This window comes from Triturus cristatus, chromosome 3_1 (genome assembly GCF_964204655.1).
Source record: "Triturus cristatus chromosome 3_1, aTriCri1.1, whole genome shotgun sequence".
NCBI classification, from domain to species: Eukaryota; Metazoa; Chordata; class Amphibia; order Caudata; family Salamandridae; genus Triturus; species Triturus cristatus.
Window position 1 is genome coordinate 513,444,380 of NC_140583.1, and position 20,803 is coordinate 513,465,182.

At 44.0% G+C, this 20,803-nt stretch overlaps 1 protein-coding gene across 1 annotated transcript in view; it reads left to right on the forward strand.

The window, feature by feature from the left end:
- LOC146860510 (aminopeptidase N-like) overlaps positions 1 to 20,803 on the forward strand; it is a 438,299-nt gene that overhangs the window by 317,843 nt on the left and 99,653 nt on the right. The window contains exon 15 of the mRNA XM_085644422.1: positions 1,042 to 1,133. Coding sequence (XP_085500548.1) covers positions 1,042 to 1,133 — 92 coding nt within the window. The remainder of the gene's footprint in view (positions 1 to 1,041; positions 1,134 to 20,803) is intronic.

Consider the following 20,803-nt stretch of genomic DNA (forward strand, 5'->3'; position numbering starts at 1 on the left):
TATTTTCATACCACAATATTTTTGGGGTTGATATGTCATAAGACAACCCCACTATAGGATCCAATGCATATGGGCCCCTCACATGGACCCCTCACAAATTATTAATAATACCCAACACATATGAAGCTATGTTGATATGCACAAGCTGGCACTGGCATTGCACTCTTTTGTTCAGTAGCTGCTCCACTGTTCCTATAGTTTTGCACCCTTCATTCAGCATTCAACAACTACCCTCTCCTTTCTTTATTCATTCATCATTCTCTGTACAGTCGCCTTTAACTCACTCTCTGTTCATTAACCAATCACCATCCATTTGTGCACCATCTATTCCAGTCATCACATTCATTTTCTATTGCCAGTTATCATCCAATTAGCATGCATTAATCATTCATTTTTATCCACTCATTTACCACCTATTCACTAACTCTCATCTGCTATCTAATATCAATCATTAAAAATTTCAATAAAAAATTCTTTGAGCTCTTTTAATATGTGTCACATTAAGAACAAGCATTGGCAAATCCATCACAACTGGCTTTTATGTGCTAATATCTGGAAAAGGAGCTGTAAAAAATGGTGTACGCATATGTTAGCACTGTAAAGTCAGACCTGCTGGCAATGCCAACTCTTATTTTTTTTCTTTGCCAAAAAAACTCTAATAATAATAGCATATGATCTAACTTTGAAAAACATTGCCATTTATTCAAGAGAAATTGAATATAAGGATAAATCATGAAGAGATGTAGCCAGTTAAAGAAGCAGGCAGGTCGTTTTTAGTAGAATGAGTTTTGCTGTTCATAATCTGGCTGAGGATATGTTGTTAATTTTGGTAATATTGTGAGGAGTCACAATATTACATGGTGACAGTACTTTTTCCCCAAAAGCAAAAGTATACAATGCTTAGGTAGACAAAACATTAATATAGTCTTGATGATGTCTAAATATAGTTAACACTCTACTGAATGGACTGAAATTCCAAGATATCTGAAAAGAATGTGAAAAAGGTATTCCTGCTATAACTAAATCTATGTTTTTCTATAGCAATATCTTCGAAAACAAGTCGGACCTTTATTCCTGCACTTCAAAAATGAGACGAAGGACTGGAAACTCCTTCCTGATGGCTTGACAGACCAGTGAGTTCACAGAGACTATTATTTGCATGTCTGTCACAAGGTGTTCTAAATGTTTTGAATTCTGGCTTTGCAGCCATGACCATTTGGAGGTTGTAAAATTGCCTTTCATTGCTTATTATATTATTGATAACCATGAAATCCCACCTTAGACACAGAGCATTATTTCAATATGGGGCAGACTTTGTGGACGCGGGTCCAACCGACCTCCGGTCAACAGTCCCAGCTGCTGAATTTTGATGTGCTGTTGCAAGCTCCCTTTCTGTTTGAGATCATGTGCTGCGGTTGGAAAACGGCTGCAGCACAAGCTCCCATACAGAAAAAGAAGTTTGTGTTCATACCTCCACCGTGTGGCAGGCACTGTACAGTGCAGCAATGAACAGGGATGCACCATAGGTGCCCCCTCTGCCCCCATTCTGAGGCCGCTGGCTGAAGGGGGCCTTGCTAGGGGCCCCCAAAGTTGCTTTCTGACAGGGTTTCCATGTTGGAAAGCCCGGCATAGAAACCCTGCTGGAAACCGACAGGGCAAAACGCCGTGCATAGGGATTACGTGCAGGTACCGACAGGCAGACTGGCTGCTAGAACACGTCGGAAGCAAGCGGGAAAGTCTGGCCGGTTCAAAAAAATGAGAGCCTCCATTGCAATGAGGCTGTCGGTTTTGAAAACGCGATGTGGCTCGGAAAGCCTATGAACTGTGTTTGGAAGCTTTCCATGCCTCATCGTAACGAGGACTTAATAGCTATATTACTATGAAATAGTCAGAAATTGGGTTACTAATTCGGGAAGGACAAACCATTACCAACTCTCCTTCACCTTCAAATCCCCACTAAAAATGCAAAGTGCAGATATGTGATCGCAAATAAATAAAATAAAAATTAAATGAAACAATAAATCAAATTATTTCTTGCCAATTAAAATAAAAAATACATTTTCTCCTCTAAATCTGGATATGATTTTCAATTCTCAACCTTTAAAACTGAATGACAAGTGCTGGACAAAATCCTATGCCACTTTTAACACCAATTTCAGAAATAGGATTAATAATTTTGGAATGGGAAACCATTGCCAACGTAATAAATACACCGTGGTAAGGTCTCAAAACCAGTCTAAAAAAAACTCTGCTCAATCCTTGGTAATAATGATTATTCCCCAAAGAGATGAGTGTTGAACTTTAGAAGTACCAGCAATTTTCAAGCAACACAATAAAATTCCCAAAACAATAAAAAAAAGAAAGAAAAGCAATAATTAACAGAGAGTCACCAAAATCCTCTAAGAAGTGGAACCGGAGATATGAATTTTCAAGGTTTAAAAGCAAAAAGCACCTAGAAGAAGTAAAGCACTATTGACAAATAACAGTTCATGATTGAATAGACCTATGCACAATTTCAAGTCAAGTGCAATGGAGTGAAGATCATATGCATCAAGCGGATCCTCCCTGTCAAAAAAGTTGCTTTTGGACTTAGTTTCTTAAATAGAAGTCAAAATCCTTCGGTGGGTACAGTGTAGGTCATTCGGAATAAGAAACATTGTTGTCAAGGTCCCACTGAAACGAATCGATTTAGCACCGAAAACTCTGAGAGGAACAAATCTGGATTTCATAGCCATTGATGTTTTTTCATCTGCGTGAGGGATTTTCAGCCTTGGTCCAGGTTTCACCTCTGTACTTGGTTACTTTTTCAGATTTCAAACTCCTCCAGTGGGCAAGCCTAGATGCTGGAGCAGGGCAGGACTGTTATAGACAAGTTACCTTCATCATGAGACCCTTCGGAACATTGTTCAGCATGGCAAAAGGATCATAGCAGAAAAAGACTAGTTTTCCTGTCTGCCATAGGTTTAACCACCCAAGGCAGGTAGTAGAACTTTGTACGGGTCCTCCAGAGTGGAAAATATGAGCAAGTACACATTTGTTACAACTGCTGGGAAAGTCATGAAGCTCTCAGATCCTCATGGCAGGCTGTTGGACACTCTCCAGCTAGAAAACCTGCAGGTTACAGTACTGTGTGGTTACGTAGGCCCTTTTAGAATAAGAAGCCCTGATTTTGGAGTTCCTGTAACAGGTAAATAGAAGGCCAACTACTGTACCTATGGAGAGCAGTTGCATTTTCAGTCTCAGGCTCCCTACACAAGTAATGAGTCCTGAGATATACGAGTTATTTAGGTGTCTTTCTCCAGCAGGACCTTCTGCAGTTGTAATCCTACAACAGGAATATTCTGAGGAGGGCTCAGTTTGCTCTTGTGCACTAAGCATTGATCAGAGAAGGTTTCCTACCCAATCCTAGCTACTTTCTTGCCCTTTTCCCGCCTCCTTTTTTCTTTACTGTGAATTTCCCAGATGCCCTAAATATAAGATGGGTGAACCCTTCTTCCCTCAAGTCACTCCTGTTTAGATCAGCTCTCCTCCCCTTGGCCAAGGAGGTCATAACTTGTTCTCACTCCCACTGAAGTTGATAAAAGGCCTCAGAAGTTATGGGAGCAGAGCCAGTCAACACCATTGGGAACGCAGCAAGCTAAAGGAAGATAGCATGTAATGTCTTCATACATGTACATCAGTAGATCGGTAACATTATTTAAGCTGAACTTATGTTGGGGGAACACCCATTACGGAAACTGATACAAATTACTTGTGTTCATTTTATATTCCTTTTTGATTCAAGTTTTTCAATGATATGCCATTTTATAATGTGAGTAAGTGCTGATTTTTTTCTAAGTGGCTAACCTTAGTACTTCATACGCTAATTTGAATGAATAGAGTGAAAGTGTATGTATTACAAATTTTAATCTAAATGTTAATGCCGTTTTTACATATCTTTGCTAATGTAAATGTTTTCAAAAAGTAAAGGAATTGGGATGGGCTTGTTGACGTTTGTGTGCCTCAGAATATTGGCAAATCTCAATAGCAGGCCAAAGCGAGAACTATCAAGCATCAAAAGGGGGATAACTTGACTTTGTATTAGTGAGCAAAGTGATCCCTCATTGCTATTAAGAGACAAAGGGGCAGATTTATGTTGCCTGGCGCATCTCTGCAAATCAGCAGGGATGCGCCAGGAAAGATGCGGCACGCAGGTTTACCCTTGCGCATCATGGTGCAGGAATAAACAGATGCTTGTCGCATCTGGGGCGTAAAGTTGGCGCAGTGCTGAAGTAGTGTTGCGTGCAACACGCAACTCCAGCACTCTTCCAACCTGCCCTATCTGTAACGTGGCGCGTCAAGCCTTACGCTTGCTTCAAGCAGGCGCAGGGTTTTGACGCATCAGCGTTGGAAAAGTGACTCAGTGAAATCTTGTAGATTTCACTGAGTCACTTTTCAGGCCCGTTCCTGTGACAGAACGCCCCCCCCCCGCTGCGTAAAAACGCCCACATGAAACCTGACGCATGTTTCATGTGGCGCAGTGCTTTACGCAGGGTTTACGCCACCGCTGCGTCACAAAGAGGACGCAACGGCGGCGTAAAAGTGGCGCAAGTCCAACATAAATCTGCCCCCATATGTTTTCCAGGCACTGTTTACAGACCAATTAAAGCAACAAAATACCCTGTCAAAAATGCATGTAGGATTCAAATGTCATTATTTTGAGCCCATCAAGGGATGATGAGCCGCCACGCTAGTGCTGAGCCCTGTTTGGAAATTTTGGGAGGTTCACTCTTAAACCCTCATGCTTGGTTACACAAAAGACATTCATGCCAAATGGTATCCTTTTTCCACGTATTGGGAATTGTTAAGGACCCAAAATTGGTTTCTTCCAGAAGGACCTGAGAAAATAGGCAAAATACTATCTTCTAAAATTGGTAATAATAATCATAATAATTACAATAATAATAATACTAATAATAATAATAATCTTTATTTGGCATGAATCACAGACGAAAAAGAGACAACATTAAAAAGGCTAAAAACATCGACAATAGGATTAATTGTTAGCAGCATAATACCAATGTGCAAAATTCAAAAATTAACAATGTAAACATTAATCACTTCCGCCATCAAGTGAGGATCCAGATACAGTTCAGGTACAACCACTGATCTAATTTTTGACACAGAAGAGAACCCATGATTAAAAACGTGGACCAATTTGTTGGGAGCAACTTATCACATAGGGTGTGAGAAATCGCCAATCACCAGCCCTTTGTAATCAACTCTAGACTGTCTAGACTTAAGTGCAGCTCTTAAAAAATAGCGCATGGGCATTTGGCAGAAGCTGTAGATACAGTAAAGCTACATGGGCATGCCTGAAACTCATTTCCTTTAAGAGTGATTTAAGAAACAGTCACCTAGGGTCAGGGGCGTAACACACGCCCCCGCAGACCCTGCGGTGCGGGAGGGGCCCCCATGCTCCAGGGGTCGCCTCCGTGGCCACCCAGACAGCAACCACTTAACACTCCACACATCCGATCTGTCTCGGATGCTGGGAGTTACGTAACTTACGTTACGATCGCCGTAGTTTTTTTACCATGCACCTGATGTTGCAAGGCTTCTCTTACCTGCGGTTCGATATAGATGACAGGCCCCGATTTCGCAGACATAATGCAAGTATGTTAATTTTTTCCCCTTAAATTCCCCTGTTCTGAAATGTGATCTATTGAGTTAAAGTGTTATTTTTTTTTTTCTAAATATATTTTTTTTATTATTAGTATTGCAAATGTTTACCTATAGCCTTTAGGCTTGAATAATAAAAACTTTCAAGCAACCTTCTAGATCCTATTTGTTTTACGGCATTACTATTCATTGTCATAGCATACACCTCCATTAATATGAAGGAAGAGCACACCTAATTATCACAGCACTGTATATGTCATCCAGGAATGTTACTGTCATTTGCTGGCTTATTCCGTGGATGGTGCATATCAGTGCAGTCTGTTTCACAGAGAAGCTTAGCAATACATCAAGAGCCTGCTCAGAGAGCATTGCTGGGTGGACAAGGGTGGGAGTCAAGGTGCCTGGGGCAAAGGAGACCACAGACTTCTGGGCTTGGTGTTAGCCTACCCTGGGGGGATCAGGGGGAGGATGTTGATGGATTTGATGGTGGTGGACAAGAGTGTAAGTCCTGTAGATGATCTAGGGCAAGGGCATAAAACAGGCCCCGGCAGAACCGTGGTACAGGGGACCCCGTGCTCCAGGGGCCACGCCACAGGCACACAGCCAGCAACCACTTAGCACTCCACAGATCCGATCAGTCTCGGATGCTGGGACTTACATAACTTACGTTACGATCGCCATAGTTTTTTATCATGCACCTGATGTTGCAAGGCTTCTCTTACCTGCGGTTCGATATAGATGACAGGCCCCGATGTCGCACTACCGGGTAAAGGAGGGCAGCGTCAGCACTGGACGAAGGCTCCACGCCACAAGAGAGCGTGAGCAACTGCCCCTTTCGCACCCACTCTTGCCTACAATTACGGCGAACAGGTTCAAATCGAACAGATACCCCAGAGATCATTATATCTCGGCTCACTCACTGGAGGACTCCCTGAATTAGGGTCCTCTTCACAAATTAGGTCCTGAAGAAAGCCTACTTGACCCTTCGGGGCAACTAAAAGGCTGAAACATGTCGACCTTTTTATGGACACTTCTTTTAATAGTGCACATGGCCATAACCAGCCAGTGAGTGCACCAGAGACTTTTTTATCATTGCCCACACCCAGTACGATTAAAGATTTTTTACTGGCTCTATGGGTTTTTTATCTTTACATTTCCTGCACTATTTGTCACTTCACTTTTTTTCCACAATCACTACCAGAATAACCAGCGGGACGACCTCCAGGTGGAGGAAGCATTGCATGAACCCAATGATGATGCTGTCACGTTGTCAGTAACGAAGCGGAGAATGAAAATATACCGCTCCACTCGATCTTTACAAAACGTGATTGAGGGTTTTATAACAGTACCTAGTACTACCTTTGCATTCCCTGGTTCTTTTGGGACTAGTGATCCACTCCCCCATTGATTTTTGTATATTTAATTTAATAGTCAAAATAATTTAATTTAGTTAATATGATTTCCTGAGGTGTTGAGTTCCTCATCCATTACTTTCCTTGGGAGTGGATGTCTGTACCAGTGAGTGGCCATGTGTGGTGCTATACTCACTTCAAGACTGGGCTGGAGTGCATTTACTAGTGATCTGTGACCTTTTGAGTTATAGTAACTTTAGAAGTGTAGTTCGTGAATAGCAATGGGTGGGCTTGTGTTAGCAGACCCCACCCTTAGCCCATCTTTACACCCATAAACTTCTCTTTACTGCACCTTTAACCCCTCCCATTTAGTTGTAAGTATGTCTCATTTCCCAGCAGCTTTCCATTGGCCCTCTGACATTTACAGCTAAATCGTAGGTTTATGTGTGTGGAGACCTCCGACACTTTTACAGAAATCTCGACATAGAAAAGATAGCAGATATGGAGAGCTCTGCTTGTAAGTTTGTGAATAGCATTTATAGTACATGAGAAGTACCACCCAGTACTACTTTATGTACTACAAAATGCAGTTTGTGAATAGACCCCTTTCTGATCTGTTTCAAAATCTTAACCACACCCCATGCTAAATACCTACAACAGTGTGGTGTGTTATGGTCACTTATACAGGTGCCAAAACGGTGCCTCCTCTGTAGCCAGTAAAGAGATCCAACCAGCTGTGCACAGCCCCCACTGAGGCATGGACATGGATATTGCCAGCTCTGCTCACAGGCTTGTCTGAGGCCTGTAGTGGTCCCTGCTAGATGTGTTCACAGCCTCCTCTAAGATCTTAACGGGCCTTGCCAGCTGTACAAAGTGTCCTCTGTGGGCTGCAAATGGATCCTGCCCGCTGTGTACACCGGCTATTCAGAGGTCATAGTGGATCCTATCAGCCAGCTGTCCATAGTCTACTCTGAGGAATGTAAATGGATCCTGCCAGCTGTGTACACCGGCTGTTCAGAGGTCATAGGGGGTCCTGCCAGCTAGCTGTGCACAGTTTCGTCTGAAGCATGTAAATGGATCCTGCTAGCTGTAGTCAGCCACTTCTGAGACCAGTAAATGGCTGTTGATGGCTGTGTGCACAGCCTCCTCTGAGGTCGTAATGGGCCCTACCAGCTGCGTATGCAGCTTCCTATCAGGTCTTTACATGAATGCTGCCAGATGTGTGCACAGCCTCCTCTAAGGCTGTAAATGGATCCTGTCAGCTGCTTACGCAGCTTGCTTTGAGGTTTGTAAATGGATGCATTCGGATGTGTGCACAGCCTCATCCGAGACTGTAAATGGAGCCTGCCAGTTGTTTGCTCAGCCTGCTTCGAGGCTTGTAAATGGATGCAGTTGGATGTGTGCACAGCCATCTCTGAGGCTGTAAATGGAGCCTGCCAGTTCTTTCTCAGTGTGCTTTGAGGCCTGTAAATGGATGCGGTGAGATATGTGCACAGCCTCCGACTGAGCAGGAAGACTTGTATGGACGTCTTTGTTAGTTTGGGTGCATTTTCAGCAATCTCTTGTGTTGTGGAGGAACCCTTTTTCTTCCTGACCCCTGACGCAAGCATGGACCAGCAGAGGGCAAGCACCCAGGGTATGGTGGGGGAGTCTCAGCTTTGCAGAGCACTATGGGATATGTTTAGAGCGGGCCGTGGACACTTGCATTCTGGGGATAACCCCTGTGCTCAGCGTCTAGTTGGGCACTCTCCCAGCATGTGTCTGGCAAGTAGGATAGCCCCCTTCAGCAATTTTAGTACAGAGATCCAATCAGAGTTGCATATGTGCACAATCATTTCTGATCTGCAGCTGGCACTTCTGGCCCAGTACTGGGGCACCTCACTCACTGGTGCATCTCTACCCAAAATGCTGTAGCATCACCTCGGGTTGGTTCAGTGCAGAGCCCATCTTACAGCTTTGGCAATCTACCGAAATCCTGACCTGACATTCACTTCTGTTTCAGTGCAACACCGTGCTATTCTAGTGTACCTCAATCTCGACCTGTACCATCATCAATTCCAATAATTCCAATGCTCACACTTACGTGCAGCGGACGCGCGCAGCGGGCGCGCCGAATGTGCGCCGAAGGCACGCTTAAGGCAAGCCCGTCTGTGCCCGTCCTGGGCCAGGGGCCACTCCTAATGTCCATTTTATTAAGCATTCTTACCCGCCCTGGGTATTGAAAGCGAGGCAGAATAATCTTCCAATCCCCGAGGTAACCAAACGTACTCTTGTACACGAGGACATCTATTTACACCGAACTAAACTTCCAGAACTCGTTCTGGATAAGCACTCCAAGAAAAATATACTGCGATCTACTATCACTCCTTCTAAGGCCCTGGAAACCGCAGGTTTCACAGTTTGTTATTTAAATACCCGTTCCTTGGTGAAACATCAAGCTGAAATTTCCCTGTTGCTACAATCAGAAGCCCCAGATTTACTCTTATTAACAGAAACTTGGCTAACCGATGACTCTGCCCCAGACATCCTAGCAGCCGTCCCTGATGGCTACTATATCCTTCAGGCTAACCGCCCTTTGGGGAGAGCCTCACCGTCACCTTTTATCTGTGCTCTTTTTTACCGACCCCCTGATAATATGCCCAACTTTCCACAAGCACTGGGAGAGATGATTTCTCATCTTGTCATTAACCATGCCAGAATCCTCATAATTGGAGACTTCAATTATTGGCCCTCCGATAACCGGGAGAGTCCTAGTTCAAGAGAATTCACCGACCTATTCACAGGGATGAATTGTACTCCTCATGTGAAGACAGCCACCCATATAAAAGGGCATATCTTGGATCAAGTTTGGACCTCAAATTTGGAGATCTCTATCCTTTCAACATCCCCGTGCGCATGGTCCGATCACTATTTGATCCAATTTACTCTCCGATGTATCCCCTCTCCTAAACCCCAACAAATCGAGAACCAACTATCTAGGAACTGGAGACGAGCAGACCTGGACCAGTTCCGGTCATATCTGAAGAGCTCGGCTCCCTCTGGCCTAGAAGATTTCGAGACTCAGGCAATGAGTATAGAACTCTGGCTGAAGTCAGCTAGTGATCAAGTCGCCCCCCTAAAAAAAATTAAGTCTGTGAAACCCTACGACGCTCAGCGTTGGTTCTCGGAAGATCTCAAATTAAAGAAACTGGAACTTAGACAAGCTGAACGTCAATGGCGCTGCCATTATCTCTCTGAAAAAAAAGTTTGTTATTTAGCCTTGATGAAAGAATACAAAAATTTGATCACTCTTACCAAGACTAATTACTTCTCGCAAAAAAATATAATGGCCTCCAACAAATCCAAAGAGATTTTTTCTATAGTGGACCAACTCTCTAAACCCGATAGAGTCACGCCTAAACCTGTCCCCTCTCAACTTCTATGTGACTCTTTAAATTCATTTTTCATTGAGAAGATAGCCACTATTCAGGCTAGTATCCCTCTCGGGGCTAGTATCTCTCATGATGCCAAGAGCAAGTGGAGCCTACATCATCTTGACCATATTCCTCTTATCCCTGGGGAGACATTCTTGACATTACTAAATAGGGTTACCTCAGGCTCTCCCCTGGATTGCTGCCCCCCTCATATTCTTCGGGAAGCATTCACTATATGCCCTGACCCGCCCAGATCATTTTTGAACAACTCGTTGGAACAAGGTACGGTCCCAGCCTCCTTTAAAAGAGCCGCAATTATTCCTATCTTGAAAAAAACAGGCGCTGATCCTGCAGTTCTTAGCAACTATCGTCCCATCTCCCTGCTACCCTATTTAGGGAAGGTCCTAGAGACCTATGTAGCCAACTGCTTGAGCTCCTTTGTTGAACAGTCTCAGATCCTGGACCCCCACCAGGCCAGATTCAGACCTGCCCATTCAACCGAGTCAGTCATCCTCTCCGTTATGGATGTGCTCAGGGAAGGGGCGGACTCTGGCACTTCTCAAGCCATGATTCTTTTGGACTTGTTAGCAGCATTTGACACGGTCGATCATGATGTCCTGATCGACCGTGTCGCCAATGCTGGAATTCGGGGCATGGCCTTGGGGTGGCTTTCCTCCTTTCTGAGAAATCGGTCTCAAGCGGTGCGCCTCGCCGGTTTTTCCTCTAAAAAAAGGGACATCACCTGTGGGGTTCCCCAGGGTTCCTCTCTCTCCCCGCTTCTCTTCAACCTCTATCTTCTTCCCTTAATCCACTCACTGAGGAATAAAAATGTTGAAATTTTTAATTACGCAGATGATCTCCAATTGGTGTTTAATATTAATACCTCCACCTCATCTGAAGCCAACGTCCAAGACACAATGGTTTTCATTAGAGACTGGATGAACAATAATCAGCTGAAGCTGAATCCCGATAAAATGGAGCTGATCCTGACAGGAGGTACTGCAAACCCTTGGCATTCCAATTTTTGGCCCCCTAAACTTGGTAATCCTCCTATGCCTATTGCCTCCGCCAAGAGCCTGGGGATCATTATTAGTAATGATCTCTCGATGAAGGCTCAGATCGGCTCGGTGGTTTCAGCTGGCTTCTTCCAGTTGCGTAGACTGAAGATTAGTAAATTCTTGAGTAGGGAGGCTCTGATCCTGGCCACCCTCGCCCTCGTGATCTCCCGATTGGATTATGCCAACTCATTATATGTGGGAATTCCAGCTTATCAACTCAAGCGGCTTCAACTGGTTCAGAACCAGGCAGCTAGGCTGATCTTCTCACAGCCTAAATGGCATCATGTTAGTCCTCTTATGAAAAGCCTACATTGGCTTCCAGTGAGCATGCGCGGCCTCTTTAAGATGGGTTGTACCATTTTCAAAGCTCTACAAGGCATTGGTCCGATTTTTATCTCAGCGCGTTTGCATCGCTATATCCCCTCCCGTAATCTTAGATCCTCCCATCTTCATTTGTTGAAAGTCCCCATCTCCAAGCGAAAGAAGCACGGTGGACTAAGATTCTCCGTTCTTGCTCCTCAATTCTGGAACTCCCTGCCGGTTGAGATTAGGTCTTTGACTTCCTTGGCCCAATTCAGAAAACAGCTTAAGACCTGGTTGTTTACACAGGCCTATACCGATTGAAGCAATCCTTCTGCTCACTGTTGTGACCTTTTCCCCGCGCGCCAAGAAATCGTTGGTGTATGTGCGCTTAATAAATATTTTTAACATAACATAACATAACAATATTGTCTAGAAAGGCAAGTTTTGGAAAGCTAAGGAAATTAATTTTGGTAAAATAAAGAACAAACGATCATATGCTCAAAACTTGTTTGGAGGTCGAAAACGGCCGAATTCGCAGAATAAGGCCATTTGCGACTGCAACAAAGCATTTTCATATGTACAAAAATCAAATTGCTATTAATTAAATTGCAGTGGTATATATTAATGTTTTGCAACTTAATTACGGTTTCAAAACTTAAATTTTTTACTGACACTTCGAAGGAGGTGGTAACAATTCGCAAATAGGAAGGGGGCCATGAGGGTCCCCTTGTGTAGGAGAGTAGGATCTGCTTCTTATGGTTACTCCCACTTTTTGCTGATGTTTCACTGTTTTTCGACTTTAGTCTGGCTGGGACCCTGCTATTCAGGGCCCCAGCCTAGCTGCTTCCTCTCTAAATAGATTCCATGTACGTTAGGTACACTCCAGATTGGATTCTGGGGTACCCTATAAGTCCCTAGTATATGGTATACTATGTACCCAGGGCATAGGTACCCCAGAGGCCTACCAGGGGCTGCAGCATGTATTATGCCACCCATGGGAAGCCATTCAAAATGACACAACATGTCTGCTACAGCAGCTTGTATAAGGTGGTGTATGCACCCCTTAGGCTCCCTATATCTATACATATCACTGCACATATAAACCTATCGGTCACCCCTATGGCAGGCCTTATCAATCCTGAAGGCAGGGTGATGAGTTTTATGTGAGAGGGTGCCCATGCATGAGCAGAGCCCCTCTGCAGCCTTCGGAACCTTTATTCCGGGGTTGTTTGTGATGCAGCCAAACCACATACTCTTAAGTGCATTATAACCTTGCGGTAAATGCTAACTTTGGAATGGCTACATGGAAACATGTTGTGTTTGGTGTCAAACACCTTGGAATCATACCTCCCCACCAGTAACTGGCGTGGGAGGTATAATTCCACCCTACTACAGGGAGAACCATGACTTCACCGGTACACCCGGTACCAGCATCACAGACCCTGGCATCACAAAATGAATGCTGCCATCCACAGACACAAGTCTGCCCTCCTTCTGCTGGACGAAACTCTGTCAGGGGAGGCCTGGACAATAGGTTTACTGTCACAGGGAGGTGTGACCACCTCCCAGACAGGCTTTAGTGTGCTGGGGCTGGGTGGGTGCACTCCAGGAGTACTTTGATGTCTGCACTGGGGGCACATTTGGTGTCACTGTGCATAGTCAAGCTCAAACCAGTTGCAGCGGCTACCAGCCCCTGCTCTGGTGCGAAGCTGGACAAAGGATATGGGTCTAGCCACTCCTCTGTCCTGACCCTCCCATAGGTGGGTCCCCAGAGTTTGTCCCACCCCTTCCTTGGTTATAAAGTAGGAAGACCTGACTACAGGACTTTAGATTTACCTGGACAAAACTCTGCTACAGAATTCCAGAACTTCTACTATCTACACAACTTTGGATTACCGAAGAATCTCCCTTAGAGTAAAGGAGTTACTACCCTGCAAGGCAGGCACCAAAGACGCATCTGTCCAGTTTGCATCTACGCAGCTCCTGAAGGACTCCAAAGACTTTGCAACACAGGAGGTGGTTTACCAAGCTTCCCCGAGGCCGATCCGTGCTTTCAGCAACTCTGAGATCCAAAGCCCTCGTGGGGACCGCGCAACCTGACACCGTGCACATTTGCAGCAGCATATGCTTCTTGACAATCCCTGAGGCTGTGCTTTGGGCTATTTGTAGTCCAGACCCCGAGCAGTGATTCCACCAAAGATTGCTGACCTACACTCATTGAGTGACCCGTGGGCTGGTATCTAGTGATTCCTCTTGAGGTCCCTTCGTGATCCCTTGTCCGTCAACTTGTGGGTCCCTGAGAAGGGTACTTTGACTTTCAACAGGCTTACCTGGTTGCTCCAGATGTGCTCTGACTCTCCATTGCTTGGGGAGTCCACAGGACCTTGCTGGTCCACACCGAAGCCGTTTTACTCTAACTAAGTGGGTTGCCGTTGCCAAGGCTTGTTGGTCTCCAATCCAGACACTGACCCCCCAGCACTTGATATCCTTCGTGGGACAGCTTGTCTGCAGACTGTGGTCATCGTCGGCGCCTCTTGGTCTCCGTGGCAGTGGAGTCAAGCTTCACCTCATCGCACCTGAAACACCCGACATCGGTGCGCATTCGTCTATCGTGCCCCTGGTCACTGGCAAGTGACCCAGACTCTGTCCCCTCAGCTTTCAGGTTCTTCACATCTTCGATCCAGGCTTGGATCACACTGGACACTTTTCCTTTCCAAGGCAGCAGCACTTTGCAGCAACTCTCCATTGACGACATTGAAAATTCCTGACACAATTTGACTCCTATGCACCCGGCTTCCCTTGGTTATGTAACATGAGTACTCCAGTGTTCACGTGGGTGCTGGCCTTAGAACCTTCTAAGTCTAAAAGGGTTTGTTCCAAGTCCTCTCCTAAGTGTCCTAAAACTCTAAAATTCCAACCGCGACTTTCCCATAGGAGTGTACGGAGCTCGTGGCTGTGTTCTCACAATGCATGCATCCCCCTGTGGGTCCCGTGTCACTACCTTGGGTGATTCCTTGGGGTCCCAGCGATTCTACGTGCTCTATGCACTGTGTCTAGTCAAGTCGTTGTTCTTATACCACTTTCTTAATATATGGTTTGGACTCCCCCTGGGGCCCATTGTATATTGTGCTATTTCCTGTCGTTTTAGAACTGTATTATTGTGTGCCTTGCTCTCTAATCTCATAAAGAGGTTAGTATAGAGTGTTTAGAAATAAATACATATATTTTATGTACATACCTTGGGTGGTTCTCCTTTCATTTGGTTATTCAGGAAGTTATAATCTGGTAAACCAAGCTGCTTTACACTCCTTCAAGACTCAGCCTGAAGGCTGCTCTCCATAGCTACCACTAGGATAGCTTTCAATAAAGGTTGTCTTAAACCTAATCATCAATAAGGGTTGTTTGGACTGGTGCAAGGTGTCCACTATAACTGGTGGACAGCATACACCAGGCCAACTTCTCACACATTGGACCACTTCCCATTTGAAAATGTTTAACAAAATATTTCTTTAGAACAGAACAGACAGTGGTACCATGTACCACTGCTTACTCTTAAACAAGCATTGGCAAGAGCTATTAGTTTTGCCAATATGTTTTAGCCCTGTTGTACACTAGCTTGGCAGCTGTTCAGCATGGCGAAAAGATAGATAGTGACGTAAAGGAGACTGGCGTGGCGGGAGTGTCGTAAAAGCACAGTGTCGTGGAGTAAAGTGGGCTGTTATGGAGTGGCGTAGAGTCATGGAGTGGTGTAGAGTAGCGTTGAGTGAAGTGTCGTGGAGTTGCATAGGGTGGACAGGCATAGTGGTGTGGAGTGTCATGGTGGTAGTAGAGTGTCGTAGATTTGAAGGGTGCAGAGTGTATTAGAGTGTCATATAGTTGAGTATTGTTGAGTGAAGCAGAGTGTCATAGAGTGGAGTGGCATAGAGTGTTGTGGAGTGGTGTAGAGCAGAATGGAGTGGCATAGAGTGTGTTGGGTGGAGTGGAGTACAGTGTTATAGAGTGGTGTAGAGAGGACAGATTGTTGTAGACTAGAGTGGAATATAGAGGAGTGGTGTAGTAGAATGAAATGGCATAGAGTGGAGCAGTGCAGTAGAGTGGAGTGGCATAGAGTGTCAGAGTGGAGTGGCATGGAGTGTAGTGGCGTAGAGTTGAGTAGTGGAGTAGACTGGACTGTACTGTAGAACATAGTGGAGTAAAATGGCATGAAGTGGCGTAGAGGGAGTAGCATAGAGTGGAGTAGTGTCGCAGAGTGGCATAGAGTGAATTAGAGCATCATAAAGTGGAGTGTTGTAGAGTGGATTAGAGTGGCCTAGAATGAAGTGGCATAAAATACAGTGGTGAGGAGTAGACTGACATAGAGTGCAGTGGCTTAGAGTGCATTGGTTTTGAGTACTTGGCATACAGTGCATTGGCGTAGAGTAGAGTGGTGTAGAGTGGTGCAGTGTAGAGTAGTGCAGAATAGAGTAGAGTAGAGTAGAGTGGAGTGGTGCATAGTAGTGTCATAGAGTGACATAGAGTGGAGAAGAGCGTCAAAGAGTGGTGTTTCCCTAGAGTGAAGTGGCATTAATTATAGTGGTGCAGAGTAGATTGGCATAGAGTGCATTGGTTTTGAGTAAAGTGGTATAGACTGCATGGACGCGGAGTGCACTGGTGCAGTGGCGTAGAGTAGAGTGACGCAGATTAGAGTGGTGCAGAGTGGAGCGAAGTTGTGCAGAGTAGACTGCAGTGGAGTAGAGTGCAGTGGCATAGAGTAGAGTGGCGTAGAGTTCAGGCCATCAGTGCAGTAGTTGTAGTGCGCAGCTGCAACATGGGTGGACTAGTTGACTCATATCAGTCCTGTGGCTAGGCGCCCTGCCTCATGAATTAAATGGTGTGCTTCTGAGCCTCTCAGTAGTGAAGATGGGTTGGCCTTCTCTCCTGTTTACCAGCCCAGCATCATCGTCTTTGTTGTAGCACATTCTGATGACCAAATTATGGATAGAGCTACACTACTATAGGGGCAGCAATTACGTTATGTTGCGGTATTTATGTTTATATACTGCATTCTATGGAAAATATGGCCCACGGCCGAAATGCCATGTCTGTGCTTAGTTAGATGTAAGCAAAATGTTATATTTAATGTGTTGTGTTGGACGTTTGTGTGTGTTCGATGCTATTGAAAAGTGCTCTTTGGGGCCACATTGCAGCCAGCTGTATAGTATATCTGCGCTATGTGGGGTGTATGCAAGGTCTGTCCATTGCGTTCTGTTCGATGCTTGCATGTGTTTTAAACTACTAACAATGCTCTTGGGAGCTGCGTGCCATCCATCTATATGGTATTTCTGAGCTATTTGTTATATAAGCTCTACCCACTGTGCGCTTTTACATTTTTTTTTTTTTTTTATTGAGCAGAAAAAAAAGGTGCAATATACAAGGTTTCAAGGATTACATCTGAATGATTGCTGAATATAAGTAGGTGAGAAGACTTACAATGGACAATGCAAGATAATTCCTTGGATCAATGCCGTGGGCATTTCATTCCATTTTATCATTCAATGAAACGGTATTACAATGTAGTGGAGAATACAACAAATCCATGGCAAATATATATCTGAATAAATATTTGATCTTGCACAAGAAAGAAATGCTACTCGTATCTTCAACTACAATTATTTTTAAGAAGAAACCCCCAAATAAAGTGCAAATGCAATACCAACAAATCATTGCCTTGATAGATTACAATACAACGAGATTGCACACAATAATTAATTCCACATAAAGTGGAAATACGATATCAGCAAATAATTGCGTCAAGAAAATACAGTACTTGAGTCATAAAGTACAAGAAATAGAGCAAGTAAAGTGCGTGTGCAAATAGCAAGTAATAAATAGCATTGTAAATTCACCTACAGGAAATACAAACCTTTTCCCCCCGTCGCGCGCACACAAGAATTAATTCCACATAAAGTGGAAATACGATATCAGCAAATAATTGCGTCAAGAAAATACAGTACTTGAGTCATAAAGTGCAGGAAATAGAGCAAGTAAAGTGAGTATGCAAATAACAAGTAATAAATAGCATTGTAAATTCACCTACAGGAAATACAAACCTTTCCCCCCCCCCGTTGCGCTCCCCGCAGCCTACTAACTCATGATTAAACCAAAAAAGGCGCACTACCCAAATCAATCTATCGAAACATGCAGATCTATACAATTCCCAATCATCCTAAGTCAATATACCCCGTTAAGAATCAACGAGCGACAATAGATTCACAGCTGTCCTTAAAAACAAGCAATTTCCTAAACCCCTTCCAGTTTTTGTTAAATTTCATTATTCCCCCGACTCTCCTAGCATAGGCCTCTTCAAATCTACAAATCCTTTTCATTTTATTAAACCACGTTAGATGGTTTGGTATCTCCTTCGATTTCCAATTTTGAAGTATCAGGGAACGAGCCACCATACAGGAGATTGCTACAAATTCTTTATCACCACTGGATAGAATAGCTTCGTCCCTCACACCCCCAAACAATGCAGTTTCAACTTGAGGAGAAAGACAGAATCCCAAGGCAGTGCCCATATCACTACAAATTTCTCCCCAAAACTGGTCCAATAACGGACAGGAGAAAAAAATATGATGCCAACCACCTTCGTCCTGCTGTGCGCTTTTACATGTCTGCATGTGATGTACACTATCAATAAGTGTTGTTGGGTGCTATAGTGCTCCACAACAGCCAGCTGTACGCTCTATCTGAGGTGCACAGTCAACATACCTTTGTAAACTGGTTACAGAAGCTTCGTTGTTTTCTGGTTTCAGTACCCCCTGTGCCCCCACTCTGCCTATTCTTGCATTTGAAAATTACATTTACCGCTGTAGTGTGAGAATGCATTTCATGAAAAGGAATATAAAGTAGGCTTGCCAAAAGAAAAATACCAGCCATGTGTTTAAAGAGCCTGGAAAGTCCTCTCTTGGCACTAAATAGGGTTATAAATAAAAAAAGTATGTATTCATTTGTAATGTGACTTTTCTGTCTTTGTTCCCTTTAATTATCAGTCATGTATCTCATCATTCAGGCAGCCACAGAACACAATTAAAGTGCTTTCTATTTATATTTGCTGTTCGAAGTATGCACAGATAAGTGCTGAAAATACGGCTTTAGGTGACTGCTTATTTTTGTCTGTGGGGCAAAGTGGTAGGTGGTGGGCTGGGCCACTGGGAGGGGCTCCCTCCATGTGCTTTGCAGGGGGGCCCCCTCAAGTTTCTTTACGCCACTGCCTAGGGTATGTAAAATATTTACATTAAAAAAAACAAAATGGAGGGTATCCTGTGGAGATCTATTGTCACAGCCACAGGGACCTCGGTCCTCTGACCGACCGAAACCTGGTCATCAGTCCCGACCGCCTCATTAGGATGTGACCGAACATTGTTCGGTCGCATTCCTACATTTTCCTATAGGATCATGCATTCCGACCATAAACCGGTCATAATGCATGCTCCCATCGTAAAATGGTAGGTGCGTTCATCTCTGCACCCCTTGGCAGGCCCCTCAAGGAGCCTGCCACAAGGTTGAGGGATCGGCCTCCAACCGGAGGACGTGCGCCCAAGTTGGCCCTGCTGGGGGCCCCCGAAGACTATTTCCAACATGGTTTCCTCGTCGGACAGACCGGCATGGAAAACATGACGGAAACTGTCATCCTAATCTCAAGGGCAGAAAGGCCCACCCTTGAGATTACTTGCTGCATTCCTTTATGACCACGTCTATCAAAATGAGGTGGTCGGAAAGGAATCCAACCTGCCCATTATGATGTTGCTCAGAAGGTTCTGACCAAAGGTCGGAGCCTTCCGAGCCGCATTGTAATCGGCACCTAAGTGTGATTTCTGAATGATTACGATAGAAATTAATCTTTGAAATGAGAAAACTGTGTATATAAAATAGAAAACATATCTATATATGAGAATCAACATGTTTTTTCATATAAGGCCTATCTACAAAAGGCTGACCTAAAAAAATAATATACCTTTGTGTTTATCAGAATCTTTTAATATATGCTGATCTTCCAAAAACATATGATACCAATAGCAATCAAACAAACTGCGGCTTTCCCTATGATTCAATCAAACATCAGATTCATAACAAAAGACCTAATGAATAAAGTTTCAGCAAGAATGAAAGCAATGCATTTCTAGAATGTGCCCAAAAATCTGAGTTTAGGAATTGTGTGTTCTTGTACACATTTCCATACAATTGGAAGCCAAAAATACGAAGAAATTGAATAGGTATTGACAAAAATCAAACCATTCTGCTTCTTCACCCTTTTCCCCAAAAATCAACAAAAAGAAACAGCACTCATGTTTAATTGACCTATCTGACAAAAAAGGCCCAATACACGACCATGCGAAAAGAGGAAATCTTTGGATATGGTCATCAGGCACCAAAGGAAAGGGAGTATAGGGTGGTGTTGCTTGCCTAGCTCCCACTGTGCTTTCTCTTTCAGAATGCCCTGCAAATGTCAAACTTAAAAACAACATATATGTTGTATTTTCACAAATTTCTGAAATGAAAATTGTGGAATCTTCTTAAAATAAGAAAGGTTCTACTATTCAGTGTTCCCATACTACTCCCAATGAACACAGTAACCCAGAGTTCTTAGGATGTGGGTAGCTGCAGTTATTAAACCAGGAGTCAGCCAGCACTCTGAGAAACCTACCAACCCCAGACACTGATTGTAGTACATGGTGGAAGTGCTTGCATAGATCCTCATAGCTTTTTTTAACCAGGGTGTCCTGCAAGCATCAAATGTTGGATGAAATTATAGACTTTTTCCACATTTCTGTGAAGAAACATTCTAGAATCTGCAGGGTGCAATAAATGGCCTACTAATAAGCATTCCTACATTTCTACCAATGGAAATAGTATTTGTTGGCTTCTCGTAAAAAGCAGAGAGTTTCTTTCAAGGTGCTTTGTAGAGCCCACAAAACGCTACACCTCAGCTGTCCTGAGTTCCTTGAGAACATTCACAATTAACATCTTAGATCTG